Genomic DNA, 15,311 nt, shown 5'->3' with positions numbered 1-15,311 from the left:
CCAACTGAAATGGGCCATAAGAAAACACAACAGTGTCAAGTGGAGTCACCGAGAAATCCGACATCCCCCTGTACCAGTCATTAAAGTGTCTCATGGCACAGGCCACCCGTTAAGTGGTGCATATTGAGGAAACCCAAACCCCCATGACATCTCGGTTTTTGGGGAACCAGACCCTCCGAGCCAGCCACAGATATGACTGAAGATCTTTATGGAATAGTCACTCACCCTTGACTTTCAAGTACAGAGGTAACATCTGGAACACATATAGCCACCGTGGGGTTATAGTCATATTAAATAAATTAATATACCCCAGCAGTGAAATAGAGTAGCTGTACAATACATAGATATAAGAAGGCCAAATTAGCAGGAATAACCCCCCCCCCTAAATGCTGAAGCTGTTGAGCTGCCCAAGTGAGCAGAAAGTCCCCCCTCCGAGGATGAGCCACGATTTTGATACATTTAGGTATAAACAATTTTTATTGATGACAGTACCAATTACACAACTCCAACATTGTAAATAATATGTACAGGCAAACTTCCTACCTATTACAGCAAGTTCTCTTAAAAAAAAACCAAAAATCGCCATCAAGTTTTAAACTTTAACAGAAGGACCCCCCTCTGTCCCTGTCCATCTGTGTTGTGTATGTAAACGAATAATAAAGTTATCAAAAACATCATCAACTCTTTCCAAACGTATTATAACACCCTATCGCAGCCCTTAGTAGAGTCCACAGTACACTTAATGTTTTATCCTCAATATGGATTGAAATACCCCTTCCTCCCCTCCCCTCCTCATCCGCTTCCCTCTTATCTTTATTGTACTTCTTCCCTCCCCCCCTTTCCCCCTCTGAGGCATCAGTCTCCCTAGTCACAAGGATGTAAGGTCACCTTTTATGTTACAGAGTTTGTCATGTAGGAATGTGAGGGTCCCCCAACTGATTAACAATATAGCTACGGGCACGAGGTGCAAGAGCATGTATATAATTTTTCCAAGTAAGATATAGTTCTTTTTGTCTTTTGAATCTCAGAGCAACAGCTCGGACTTCCATTAACAATAAGGCGTGAAATCTGTTACGCCATTGCCAGTATGTGGGAGGCTCTTGTTTAACCCAATGATTTTGATACATTTAAACGCAACCCCGAAAGGGTTCCATATTGCGCAGTAGCATGTATTAAGAGCAGGCAGAGAGGACTGATGTTCACAGAGGGTCACAAGCAAATCGTCAGTGTAAGCAAGGACCTTAATGACAGTGTCTCGAATCTCTAGCCCTTGCACCTCCGCTGAGCATCTTAGTGTATACAACACAGGCTCCAAAGAGAATGACAGTGGAGAAAGCAGGCAACCCTGTCAGGTACCGCACCCCGATGACCAGCAGAGATGCAGCTGGACCAGAACAGAGGGCAGGTATAGCCACATAAGACAACGGGCCACTCTGCATCCAGGCTGATCAAAAGTAATGCCAATAAGCCATGAACAACAACAACTTGCGAACATTAATCACAGATTGGCAAACCCCACATTATCCCTGGCAAATACCCCACCAACCTGTCTGCTAAGACAGGAGAAACAAATCTTCAGGTCCAAATTTATGAGTGATATCGGTTGGGTACACAATACATTTACGCTTTGCCGCTCTCACTTTACGTTCCAAGTCTACTATGCATTTCGCCATGCGTTTATTTCTTGCGCAGACATAGGGGATAATGGCGTCCTGCATAACTGCTTTGACAATGGGCCAGAACAAAGCTGGGTCATCCATGTGTCGTTGGTTATTAACAACAAAATCATCCCATTGCTTGTGCAAGTATTTAGAAAAGTCAGGAGAAGAAAAAAGGTAGGCAGGAAACCGCCAATTAGAACACTGCTGAAAATAAGGTTCCAGTCCCGGATCAATCCAAATCATCGCATGATCCGAAATCTCTTCGGAGTCAATTGATCCAGAAGAGACATGGGAGAAAAAAAGTATTACGCACAAAAATGTAGTCTAACCTGGAGAGGACGTGATGAGCTCTGGAGACTCTTTCTTCCGAATGCATCCACAAGTTCAAGCAACAAACAGAAGTTAGCTAAAACTCCCTGACTGCCCCCAGAGCCAGAATGCCAGTCTGTTGAATGGTCTAAAATGGGATCCATTACTGCTTTCATATCCCCTGAGATAATCAAAGGCAGACCTGAATATTGAGAACACTGGTGGAGAAGCTGGCAAAAGGGCCATATACCAACTCCCGGTCCTGTAAATTTAGGTAAATGTCAAGAGAGCAACCCAGCTCATCATGGAAGAGCAGTCTACTGGTGCACTGCAAAGATCTGTTGAGAAGAATCGCAACCCCTCCCCACCTACTTGCAGAAGGGGAGCTATAGAAGTCGCCAACCCACTGCCTTTGTAACTTTCAATGCTTGGTGGACGACAACCTAGTCTCTTATAAGCATAAAATATCAGCCTTATGGCGTTTTAGGGCTCCTACAATCTTTGTTCATTTCATGGGTGAGGTAATGCCCCCCACATTCCAAGTAAGGAGTTGAAAGGCCCCTGCAGGCGTGCTACTCACCAAACGTGTAATATAGACCCATCCATCCAAATGGTAATGCATTAACAAAAAGCTCCCAGGTGCCCAGCCTCACCCAGGAGCAGGAAAGAGACAGTGGTAAATGACATCTCAAGTAGAAAAGAAAGATCCCCAACCCGAACAACTGCAGAATTACATAAAGTAGCTCCCCACCCTATCACACCCCCTCCACCCACCCTCCCAAACCCCTTTAACATCTCTAGAGGTACCCCTAGGGCCAGCCCAAGGCAAGATGCCACCAAAGGCAAAGCTAATATGCCGCCCCCCCCCTACCCCGGCTGAGACGCTGATCCCTCCCCCTCTTCACGGCGTTTTACCTCACAGTGACTTTTCAAACCTGACAGGAGCAGCGATTCCCATACACTGCTTTGTTGCCACCGGCATCCACCTCTTCCCTTTACTGCAGCTGCCTCAGCCTCTGACGAAACAGGAAGTTACATCAGAGAGGCGGCCGCAGTAAAGGGAAGTTGCTGATGCCGGCAGCAACAAAGTAGCGTATGGGAATCACTGCCACTGCCGGGTTTGGAATATCTCCATGAGGTAAAATGCCACCCCTCCGAGATGCCGCTCCTGAAGAGTGCCGCCCAAGGCCCCTGCCTCAGGTGGCCTAATGGTCGGGCCGCCCCTGGGTACCCCTGCAAACTACGACGCCTGAGAGGCTCCCCACCTCCAATTAATTACCAGAAAAGAATTAAAAATAAATGAACACCAGGCCTCCTATGTTCCAGCAAAGCAGGTGAATAATCCTGGAACAGCAAAACAGTCTTTTCCTCATGATTATCGATGCTGTTGATAGTACTTTAATAAAGCTGCCTTGTGAGCACAGTTGAAAATGTTTGCTATAACCACAAGAGGTCTTGGTTGCCCAGGCCTACGGTGACCCAGGCAATGGGCCCTCTTGATCCTCAACAAATCTCTCTCACTCGAAGAGGGTAAATAAGAGGTGAGCCACTGTTTCAGCAAATGGGGAAGATGACGCTCAGGCAACGATTGAGGAAACCCGATCAAACGCACATGGTTTCTTTGGGGCCTATTTTCAAGGTCGTCAAGTTTTGTTGCTTGTTCTTTCAGTCAAAGTTTAAAGTGCATCGATCTCTGGTCCCGTCACGGTATCTTCTAAATCAGACCCAAACTGTTGCATCTCCCCCATTCGCCAATTCATCGCCTTGAAATGCGATTCAAAACCTTGAATTTGATCAAATAATTTCTCCCACCTGGGTTCCAAAGTCTGCACAACTGCGGAGGAGAGCTGCCTGTTGACCCAGGGAAAGACCTCATGGTGCAGGCCCCTGCCACATCTGCGCCTTTTCTTTTCGGGCTCCTTTAGAGGATATAGTGGATCCCGACACTGATATCTGTCCATAAAGAGACGGCCAAGTCACTGGAGACATCGAAGGCAAAATAAAGTTAAATAGTGCCTGGTTATATACAGTTAGACGCAGGGAGCCTCCGGATCACTGCAGACTCACGTCTCCATCATGTGATCCGGCTAGGGTAGTTACAAAAAAAATAAAGGGTAGACACTGGAGAGCTGTGAACGTGAGCATAAGAACAGTGACATGCAAAAAGCACACTTGAAAAGAGAAAGAGGGAGGAGGCCCTCCCCTCTGCAGAACGCCACGTAGAAAAGCGATTAATACCAGCAGATCTTCCCACTGGCTGTTTGCGTTCTTCAGAAGAAGGCCTCAAGTGCTAAAGTTTTGCCTTTGCAGTCTTATCATCGGTCATAAGATTTTTTTTACCGTTAACTTAGGAACCGGCAACGGTGGGAATCTGATACGCCAGATTTTGCTTCTCTCATTTCCCAGAAATCAAACTGATACACATGAAAGAAGAAACATACAAAAGCAGGAGCTCTCAGCGGGATATAAGAGACACCCTTTGTTCCTTACAGAAGAGAGAAAAGTATGAACGCACAAAAGAAAAGGCAAGAGAGAGAGAGAGACAAGACAACCATCCTCACCTCTAACCCTAACCTCATCAGATCCAACTCTCCAAACTAGCATGTTTACTCCACCCCGTCCTCCGGCAATAGGTAGAAATACGATTATAAGAAAGGAGAGTGAACCAGGAAACAGAGAAGCCTGACATTTTATTCCTGCTGGATCTAGCTGAACCTAAAACACGGTGCATTTCATTTACGTTTCCACCCAGTGCTTCCCAGCTGCTCCCTCTTCCTGCCAGGATAGATCAAAAGCTCTTTACCAACAGTGTCGGGCTTGGTCGCCTGGATGTGCATGTATCCGCTCTCCCTTATGACCTTATACAATACTTTCTTCAGGAAAGGGAACATCCGTCTCACATCCTCATCCTGGAAGTCAAAGAGCCCTGGAAAGCGTTGGCCCAACATCAGAGAGAGCGGCCGAGTGAACTTCATCCTCGACACAAAGACCATGTTGACGTGGAGGCCTCTGACGTGGCTGGAAGAGGGAAAGAACTGGTTACTGGGCCTAGTGACTAAAGGACGCTCAAGGTCAGTGCAATTCCCTTTTCATTAAGCTCAAAGAGCAACATAAACAGCAAAAAATAATGTTAAAAATACAATTTGCAGCCGAAGAAGCAACAGAGAGAGAGAAAAAAAGCTGAATTGGCAACTTTCATTTTCCACCGTGACCTAAGCAACTGTTTAGTGGATCGCAGTTCAATAGACAAACAGCCACCATTTAGCAGGCGTATCCTGAGGGACCCTCAGCCAGTCAGGTTTTCAGGATATTCACAATGAATATTCATGAGAGAGATTTCCATACACTCCCTTCATTATGAACAGCCTGAAAATCTGACTGGTTGAGATCCCCCAGGTCACATTTGGGAACATCATTCTGGTCCACATTTAACATGGATTCCTCTGGAACTAAACAGTCAATGCAGCTTTTGAAAAATGTCTCTGTCTTCTTAAAGCACATGACATTCCCAAATTGCTTCAGACCTCTGGACTTGAACTTCATAGAAGGCCGTTGGCTCCCTGAGGAATCACATATTCCACATACGCCGGAAAAGCAGACTGGCTTTCTTCCAAGTCACCATACGCAGGGCTCAAGAAAGTTTCTTAGGATCTAGCAGCCAGACTTGTAACCAGCCAGTATGCACACACACACCCACACCCCCCCCCCCCCCCCCACACACACACACACCCTAGCTCTATCTCTGTCTTCCCCCAGCAGAACACACACACCCATAGATCTGTCATTCACCACCTCATATACCCTCCTGTGGCATACTGCTCTCCAGCTTTTGAATCTTCTTCACCTGCACACTGACACCAGTTTTCCCTCCCTCCCTCCCTTAGCACAGACCCCCCCCCAACAACACTAGAGAAACAGAAACAAAAGATATCAGAGATGAACATTTCCTAAAGCTGACATGGTCCAATTGATTAATAAAATAAAATAATGTTTTTTTTCTACCTTTGTAGTCTGAGCATTTTATTTTTCCATTCGATTTGGTCTGTGTCTCTTCTGCTTTTCTCCATTTTCCTGCCTTTCCAGGGTCTCCTGACTTTTCGACATTTCTTCTCTCTGTGTCCCTATCTGTCCTGTCCAGCATCTCTCCTCATTGTCCCTGTTCCTAACTTCCACCATGTTCACAATCTGCTCTTTTAGTGTCCCTATCCTCCCCTTATATTCAGCATTGCCCCTCTGTGTCCCTATCCTTCCCCTTGTGATCAACAATGCCCCTCAGTGTTGCTATCCAACCCCTTTTCCACCACTGCCCTGTGTCCCCGTCTCTATTTTTACTCCATGCCTAGCATCTCTTGTCTGTGCCCTGTCCCTCCCCTCTCTTCCTTTCCTCCCAAACCCCAGGCCCAGCATCGCTCCCTCTCTCTCCCCTGAGCCCCTTGTGGTCTGGCATAACTCCCTCTCTCCGTCTGTGGGTCCAGCATCTCTCCTGCTCTGTTTCAAACCCCAATCCAGTCTCTGGCTCTTCCCTCCCCCAGCCTGATCTCTCTCTCTGTCTCTTCCTCTTGTGCTCCCCTTCCTGGCAGGTCCAGCACATCTCCATCTCTCTCCAGCTCCCCCCCCCCCCCCCCCCGGTGTCCAGCAATCTCCATCTCTATCCAGCTTCCTCACCCTAGGGTCCAACGTATCTTACGCTTTTCCTCCCTGCCGGCAGGGACAAAACCTAGGTACCAGGTCAGATTTTTTAGGCACCATCGTGACCTGGTGCTTGGGGTCTGTCGAGCCCTTGTGTAAGGGATATTTTACAACTGAGCACTCATATTTACACGCACAGGATACCAGCACTTTCACGGGCACTGGAGAGGCATTGGTGGTGCTGCCCGAAGCAACAGGAAGTCCCAGGAGATGGTCAGAGAAAGGTCCTGGGCCAATAAGCAGCAGGAACTAAGCTAACAAGGAAAGGCAAAGCCTCTGGAAGCCGGACTCCCAGTAGGAGAAAATGCTGGAACTCTTTATTTGACGCCATTACTGGGAATTCCTATCATTGTAAAAGTGCCACTGCACATGACAGAGTCACAGGAAGGTTCCCAGTTCTACACACCACCCCCTTTTCTAGACATCTTGGAAAAAGTCCCACGAGCCTCTGCATTGTGTCCAGAAGCAAATGAATATATGACTTACGTGGGTACCATCTGTGCTATGTTGGTACAGATCAGCGACCCCCAGTCTCCACCCTGGACATAGAACTCACGGAAGCCCAGGCGTAGCATCAGTTTATAGAAGATGCGGGCGACGCTCACAGAGTTACAACCTGCAACAAGAAACAACGGCGTATTATTTCTCCACCAGGAGACGGACAACGAGAGGAATGTATTCCCTGCAGTGAAGCATCCAAGCCAACATCACAGAGCACATCTGCATGGTACAAAATGTCCAAAAACACCACACAGCAGGAATGGGGTAGATGGGATGCAATTTAGAGCCCACTACCGGCATACGACCTCCACAGGACAGGGTGAAGGATTTTCTTGACGATGTTTTCTGCAAAAGGAGGTAAGCCTGGTGCGAGACAGCAGTTTGGGCAGCCCAATGGCAGCACGCATGGAGACTAGGCTGGTTTCCCTGCTCCTTGGGGCTGATGGGGAGCAGAATGTTGGCAACTATTGCAAACAGTGACACCTACTGGCAGGGATTAAGGTTACTCCTGGGGGAATTGTGTGCACAAGTTTTGAAAATTGTGCAGAATTCTTCCACCATAAGACCTGGCTCTTCTCCACCCCGGGCCCAATACCATCTCCCCCTAATTTTCTCCCTCCTCAAGCTCAACCCTCTCCAGAAATCATTCTCTCCAGGTTCACCCTTCTCCTGCTCTCTCTCTCCCCAATTTAGACTGAATCTCTGACTACACTCGATCTCCCTCCCTTCCTCCTGGCAGGATGGACAGTTGGACATCTTCTCAACTTATTTTGACCCTTAGTTTAGTTTTGTCCTCATACACTTCTCTCCAACTCCTTCTTTCTGAGCTGCAGGCTTGGGCTGGGCCTGAACTCTTGTGCTACCACAGTCCTGCAGCACACCTCCCTCTTCCCTGCCTTCTCGATACCACAATCCTGACTGGGATACTCCTCCAGAGCCCTACCTCTAGTACAGTGTGCAGGGGTGGGCCAACCGCTGCACTGTCACTGGCACCATAATCCTGGACCTATAACACTGTCCTTTTCTTTCTTAATGCCAGTGAGGCAGGTGTCAGGGCTGGGCTATAACTGTCACCTCACCTCTCCTCCTGCTTATGCTTTACTGAAGGATAAAGGCCAGGCAAGCTTCTTAGCCAATGGCTGCAGCCAGGTCACAATTCGTGGGCGTTGTCCACTCACACCCGCAAAGAGCTCGACCACACCGCACCAGCCGCCCTCCACTCCAGCCTGCACAAAGTACAGTTGCTCCTGTTCCAGTGAGCTCCATCTTTTCTCCTCTGTCTGTGGCAGGCAGCAGCCATCTGGGCCAAGGGTTTTGCCATCCCACCAAAGAGACAGAAGGAGAAAGTGCATCCCCAGGGTGAATTTTGCTGGGGGACTGGCCTAGTGCAGCGGTCTTTGATCCTGGAGAACTAGGTTTGATTCCCACTGCAGCCCCTGTGACTGGGAAAGTCACTTAACCCTCCATTGCCCCAGGTACAAATAAGTACCTTTATATACTACGTAAACACTTTTGAATGTAATTGCAAAAACCACGGAAAGGTGGTATATCAAGTCCCATTCCCCTTTCTGGGGACGTCGACCATCTATGCAGGTAACGTAGCCATACTGTGTATATTCAACCCAAGGGCGCAAAGACAAGGCACCTGGTTTGTGAGAAGCTTCTGAAAAGCCATAGCCAGGGATAGATGGACAGATGACCTCAAAGATGGGTTCTTCACTCAGGCTGTGGCCAGCAGGATCCGTAAGGAGAGGGATGATCTTATAGAACTCGTAGAAGGAACCGGGCCAACCATGGACCATTAGCAAGGGTTTGGCAGTGCAGCCTTTGGACAAGCGTGGAGGCTTCACGTGAACAAAATGAATGTTGATACCTAAAGATTGAGAGAGAAATGCTTCCAATTAGGACAGAAATCACTGCTTACCACAGACAGCGCACGAGAGGAAGAGAGGGAGTGGAGAAGAAAAGAGACCTTAGAGAGAGAGAGATAGATGAGAGACTTCATGGAAGGACAGGAGGATCAAAGCACAACAGGAAGAGAGGGAATCAGGGGCAGCAGGAGGAGAAAGAGGGGTTATCATGGAAGGGGAAGTGGAGGATCCAGGATCCACTCTTATACACTCAATAATACAGCATAAAAGAACTTTACACCTTATAAGAATATTGTTAAGAGACTGATTTATCACTTTCCATAAATGCTGATATGTTCCTATCCTGCCAGAAGGATAGGTCCAAACCGGAAGTTCCCACCCCCTTTACATTTCGGATAGCAGCAGATCCCATTTGTTTATGTCTATACTAGCCGTTAAGCCCGTTAAAACGGGCGAGATTTCCAGCTACCCTCCTCGCCGTCGCTCCCTCCCCCCTCAATGCCAGGTCACCTGCACTGACCTGACAGCGTCTCTCGCTCTGCTGCTGCCTGCAGCGCTTCCACACGGAGGTGAGAGGCGCTGTCAGGTCAGTGCAGGGGGCCCGATACGGAGGGGGGCGGGAGCGGCGGTGGGGATGGGGGGGAAGGTGGAGGTTGGTGCGCGCGATGTTAGTTTCCGGGCTCCGACTCCGTTTCCCTCTCTGTTCCGCACTCTGACGTCATCACGTCTTGACGTGAGGGTGGGACAGACAGAGAAGTCTCTACTGCGCATTTGCAGGTGAGTCGGTCACTTGCCATTTATATGTTTGATTTTATATTACCCCTTCATATTTATGGTATCAACATATAACCTGGTTTTTTTATTTGTATTTTTTAACCAATTTCTTTTAGAATCTATTTTAAGTTTTTATACCATTTATGTTTGCGATGTTTTTGACAAACTTACTAGAGATGAAAAAACTGTGCAGGAAACTGGAAAGAAAATAGTCCAAAAACAAATCAGACGTGAACAAAACCACATGGAGGAAAGTCCTAAGCAAGTATAAACACCATAAAAAGAGCCTAAGCGGCACCCAGAAAAGATAAACATGAAACAAATATAAGAACCAATGAAAAAACGTACTGAACACACAAGCACTGCTAACGTCAAATGAAAAACCACCAACAGCAGACGAACTCGCACAATATTTTGAAGAAAAAACAATAAAAATAAGGTCAATCCTAGCTGCAACGCAAATAACACTCATATCAATCAACAAGGACCACATCAAGGCAGAAAGCATCTGGTCCTCCTTTAAGATACCAACAACCAGTTAAAGCACTACTGACAAAATATGCACACGCCAATCGCCTACTAGACAGCTGCCCAAACTACATGACGGAAACCCCACCAGAATGGTTCAAACACTTAACTGTCTCGAAAGGCCATTTCCCTTCTGAGAAGGGAAATATCACACTCACTCCAATCCCTAAAGACGCCACCAGAAAGATCAGTGAACTCACTAATCACAGACCAGTGGCATCAATACCACTGATGACCAAAACAATAGAGGGACTAGTAGCACAACAATTAATGGAATACATAACACACTACTCAGTCCTTCACAGCTCAATCAGGCTTCAGACTATGCTATAGAACTGAAACAGTCAACCACCCTGATCACAAAATTTAGAAGAATAATAAGCCAAGGCTAGTCAATACTACTACTACAATTTTATATGTCAAGCGCTTTCGACCTAGTAGATCACACAATACTAATCACCCTGCTCAACAACATAGGAATAACTGGAACAGTAGCATTCTGGTTCAACGGTTTTCTAAGAACTAGAGCCTTCCTTGTCAAGATGTCCAATGAATTTTCAGCCTCCTGGATCCCTGAATGTGGGGTCCCCTCACGGTTCTCCAATATCACCAATATTATTCAATGTCCTGATAGCTCCACTTGGCAAGAAACTGGAAAAAATGGGTTTAAACCCATTCATATACGCAAACGATGTCACCATCTACGTACCTTTCAACAGCATCATTACAGAGATACTGGATAAGGCCAAAAAAGGGCTCGACCTCATGGAAAACCGGGCCACAACTGTCAAACTTAAACTGAACTGAGACAAAACCAAACTCCTGGTTTAATCCAGCCAGCACAATCCCACTACTTACCAAAACCTCATAACAGATCAACAATCTTACACAATTGAAACACAAATACTAGGAATCATTCTTGACAAACATCTGGCCCTTGAAGATCAAGTTGCTGCAATCATGTCAAAAAGTTTCAAAACACTATGGAAACTGAAAAGAATCAGAGTCTATTTCCCCAGACAGTAATTCCGTCCTATACTACTACAGACGCTGATATTGTCCCAACTAGACTACTGTAATGCAGCATACGTAGGCTGCAAAGAAAACCTATTACGATCATTGCAGACCGTCCAAAACACAGCAGCAAGACTGATATTCAAAAAGTCGAAATATGACAGAGGAACCCCACTACTCATAATGCTACATTGGCTCCCAATCAAGGCCAGACTATTTTTCAAAACTAGTACAATCATCTTCAAAATACTGTGCTATCACCAAGAAATGCAAACCCAGGAACCAGAGGTTACCTACTACTTCACCTGCCCAACTACAAAAACATACTATACAAGTCCACCCACACAGCGAGATTTAGCTACCTGGGCTCAGAATGGTGGAACTCAATTCCCATAGTCATAACAAGCATCTGTGAGTGCTTTCTGGGAAACGTGAGGTCACTGGGAGTTTGACTCCAGTAACCTAGAAATCACTGGGGATAATTTGAGAGCGGGAGACTCACCCAGAGGCGGTTGGGACCCAGTCGGTGGGAGGGGGGGGGGTGCTAGTGTATAGCACAAGTGACAGGTGCATGTGGATCTGAGCTGTGCTGGGGATAGACCCTCTAAGTGGCCGCGGGGTAACCCCAGGCATTTTGCAACACCTATTTCTTCAGGAAATTCTATAAGTAAAATATGCAGTAATCATTCTGGAATAACACAACCGCTAACTGTAATGCATCTTTTCATTTAAGAAAAGAAGACATACCTTTCTCAAGAAACACCATGAGTAAGAATTATCTTGCCAAGCACTGTAAAACATAGCATCATATAACCTTGTAAATGTAACTGAATCAACGTAAACTCTAACAACTGTTAAACGTAAGCCATATGAACTAAATGTGGGATACAAGTATGAATAAATAAATACATTCAATGCACACTGGTTTATGTATACTTATGTTTTATACTTTTGTGAATATCTAGACCCCCAACGCAGGCAGTTTTGCCTTCCCTCAGTGGAGGAGGGTGCGTAGTGGAGTGCCGCAGGGATCTGTACTGGGACCAGTGCTATTTAACATATTTATAAATGATCTGGAAAACCGAATGACGTCATTAAATTTGCAAATGACACAAAACTATTGAAAGTTGTCAAAACACATGCGGATTGTGAACAACTGCAGGAAGACCTCAGGAAACTGGAAGACTGGGCATCCAAATGGCAGATGAACAAATGCAAAGTGATACACATTGGGAAGGATAATCTGAATCATAGTTACTTGACGCTAGGGTCCACCTTAGGAGTCAGCACTCAAGAAAAAGATCTAGGTGTCATTGCAGACAATACGCTAAAATCTTCTGCCCAGTGTGCAATGGTGGCCAAAAAAGCAAACAGGATGCCAGGAATTATTAGGAAAGGGATGGCGAATAAGACCAAAAATATTATAATGCCTCTGTATCGCTCCATGGTTTGACCTCACCTTGAGTATTGCATTCAACTCTGGTCGCCATATCTCAAAAAAGATATAGCAGAATTAGAAAAGGTTCAAAGAAGAGCAACCAAAATGATAAAGGGGATGGAATTCCTCTCATATGAGGAAAGGCTAAAGAGGTTAGGGCTCTTCAGTTTGGAAAAGAGATGGATGAGGGGAGATAGGATTGAGGTCTACAAAGTCCTGAGTGGTACAGAATGGTAGAAGTGAATCGATTTTTCACTCTTTCAAAAAGTACAAAGACCAGGGGATGAAACTACATGGAAATAATTTTAAAACAATTAGGAAATATTTTTTCCCTCAAAGAATAGTTAAGCTCTGGAACTCGCTGCCAAAGGATGTGGTAACAGCGGTTGGCATATCTGGGTTTAAAAAAAGGTTTGGACAAATTCCTGGAAGAAAAGTCCATAATCTGTTATTGAGATGGACATGGGGGAAGCCACTCCTTGCTCTGGGATTGGTAACATGGAATGTTGCCACTATTTGCATTTCTGTCAGGTACTCGAGACCTGGTTTTGCCACTGTTAGAAACAGGATACTGGGCTAGACGGACCATTCTTATGTTCTTATGTGAAGAATATTCCCGACGACACTGAAATCCAAGTCATAGTGTACCTCCACCCAAAAGTTGAGAGGTGACCCCACCCTTCTCTATCCTGCAGTCACAGCCCTCCCCAAAAGGCAACCTACTTTTCCCTGTGTAAATACCACACAGACCCAGCAACTTACCCTCAATTCTGGTCTTGAAGTGTGGATACTTGTTGAGGACTTCCGTTTGCTTCTTCCAGTCGAACTCATTTCTCCAGTAGGAAGCTACTTTCCTGAGGTAAGTGGAATTAAAACCATAATGGAAGCGGCTGCCCTCCAGAGGTGGGGTGAAGCGAGTTTCATCAATACGCCTGTACAGATCCTGCAGAAGGAAAGTAGCAGGGGACTGAAGCATGAAAATAACATTTTAGGAAAGTTTATGCTAATCAGCAACAAAGATTAAGGGTTCTAGAAAAGTAGGGAGTCGTTAATTGATTTTCACAGGGCTAAATTTCACTGGTGGGCGGGGGAGGGATTCCTTCTGTTCTGTGTCTGCGGCAAAAAACTTGGAATTAAATACTAATAATAATAGTTTGTCCTGGGGAGTTTTTAATGTAATAATGTCTGACAGGTGAAAATGGGAACCAGGGCAGGGGGTCCTCAAATCCAATGCACTGCTTCCACTGCATGCAAATTGAGCTCATACATATTTATTGTGGAAATCCTGAAAGCCAGGATGGGTTGTGGACCCCTGAACTAGGATGTACTGCACCAAATATATGAGAAAACAAATCCATACAAACGTCTGTGCAGGGTCAAACAATTGCAACCTTAATTCTACAGGATTACACGTTTGCTAATGCAACCAGCCATTCTCCCCAAAAAGTGGCAGTGGACGTCTGTTATCCAGCCATCGGGTCTTGAACACACAGAAAGAACGAGAAAAGCCAGAAATTCAGAGACAACCCGCCTGATCCCGAGTGCCACAGCTGGTATTTCTTTTAAACCACTGACTGTGGTCATTTGAAAAATGCAGCCAGCACACGAAGGCGAATGGTGGCACTGTACGGAGACTGTCTGGATAACTTAGGCCAGTGCTTTTGCAGTCTGGATAGGTTATCTGGATGGCGGACTGAATATCCAGATAACGTGCCACCAGCCTCTCCTTTATAGTCACACAACTTTGGAAGTCAAAGACCTGAAACTCAGAAAAAAACCTGAAAACACAGCTTTTCAAGAAGTCTTTGCCCCAATCCCACACCAACGTACATCACGAAAAGTCCAGAAATGGAAAACAATAATATTAACCTCTCTCACAATATGCTAATATATCAACCTAAGCGTTTATTGTACTTCTGTATTATGTACTAGACTTCTACAAATCCAAATTTTGTAACCGCTTTTTTAGCAATATGTAAGCCACATTCAACCTGCCATACGGTGGGAAAACGTGGGATACAGAGCGGGGGGGCGTATGAATGATTTTCAGCAGTACTATCTGAAGAGCTCCACTGGAAACGAGCGGGTAAGTGGCGCTTTCTGGGTTTATCAAGAAAGCAATTTTACAATTTGACCTGAATATTTTAGAGTTACGTCTTTTCTCTGCATTCTCTGGAAGGAGTGTACGCTCTTGTTCCGACCTGCGATGTGCTAAACACGAGGGCTTACGTTCAGCTCTGCTTCAGAAGTTTCCACCTTAAACGGCCGGATAGTTTCATCCTCTGCAGAGTTTGGCTTCTGCCCTTCTCCCCACCATCCGTCTCCAATGGGCAGGATCTCCTCTTTTGTACGGAAGAGCAGCAGGTAGAGAACTGCCCCAACCACCAGGGCCAGGGCCACTTCAAGAAGCATGATGCCTGCAAGGGAAGAGCAAGACCGCACCCGTGAAAAGAACCCAGAGAGAAAAGTCAGTAACAAGTACATTTGTTAAGAAACTAATTTATGAAGAATCAGAAACGAATTTCA

General features: G+C 46.0%; 1 protein-coding gene across 2 annotated transcripts in view; it reads right to left on the bottom strand.

Moving 5' to 3' along the window:
* The window catches only part of EPHX1 (epoxide hydrolase 1), a 52,318-nt gene that overhangs the window by 16,692 nt on the left and 20,315 nt on the right, over positions 1-15,311 (bottom strand). For both annotated transcript variants that reach the window (XM_030195713.1, XM_030195714.1), the window contains 5 exons: positions 15,015-15,202; positions 13,548-13,728; positions 8,806-9,033; positions 7,146-7,275; positions 4,774-4,988 (listed from right to left, as the gene is read on the bottom strand). In XM_030195713.1, coding sequence (XP_030051573.1) covers positions 4,774-4,988; positions 7,146-7,275; positions 8,806-9,033; positions 13,548-13,728; positions 15,015-15,197 — 937 coding nt within the window. In that variant the 5' untranslated portion in view covers positions 15,198-15,202. The remainder of the gene's footprint in view (positions 1-4,773; positions 4,989-7,145; positions 7,276-8,805; positions 9,034-13,547; positions 13,729-15,014; positions 15,203-15,311) is intronic.

Source organism: Microcaecilia unicolor, chromosome 3 (genome assembly GCF_901765095.1).
Source record: "Microcaecilia unicolor chromosome 3, aMicUni1.1, whole genome shotgun sequence".
NCBI lineage: Eukaryota > Metazoa > Chordata > Amphibia > Gymnophiona > Siphonopidae > Microcaecilia > Microcaecilia unicolor.
Note: the sequence above shows the minus strand (reverse complement) of the source record. Positions and strands in the feature narration are given on the sequence as shown.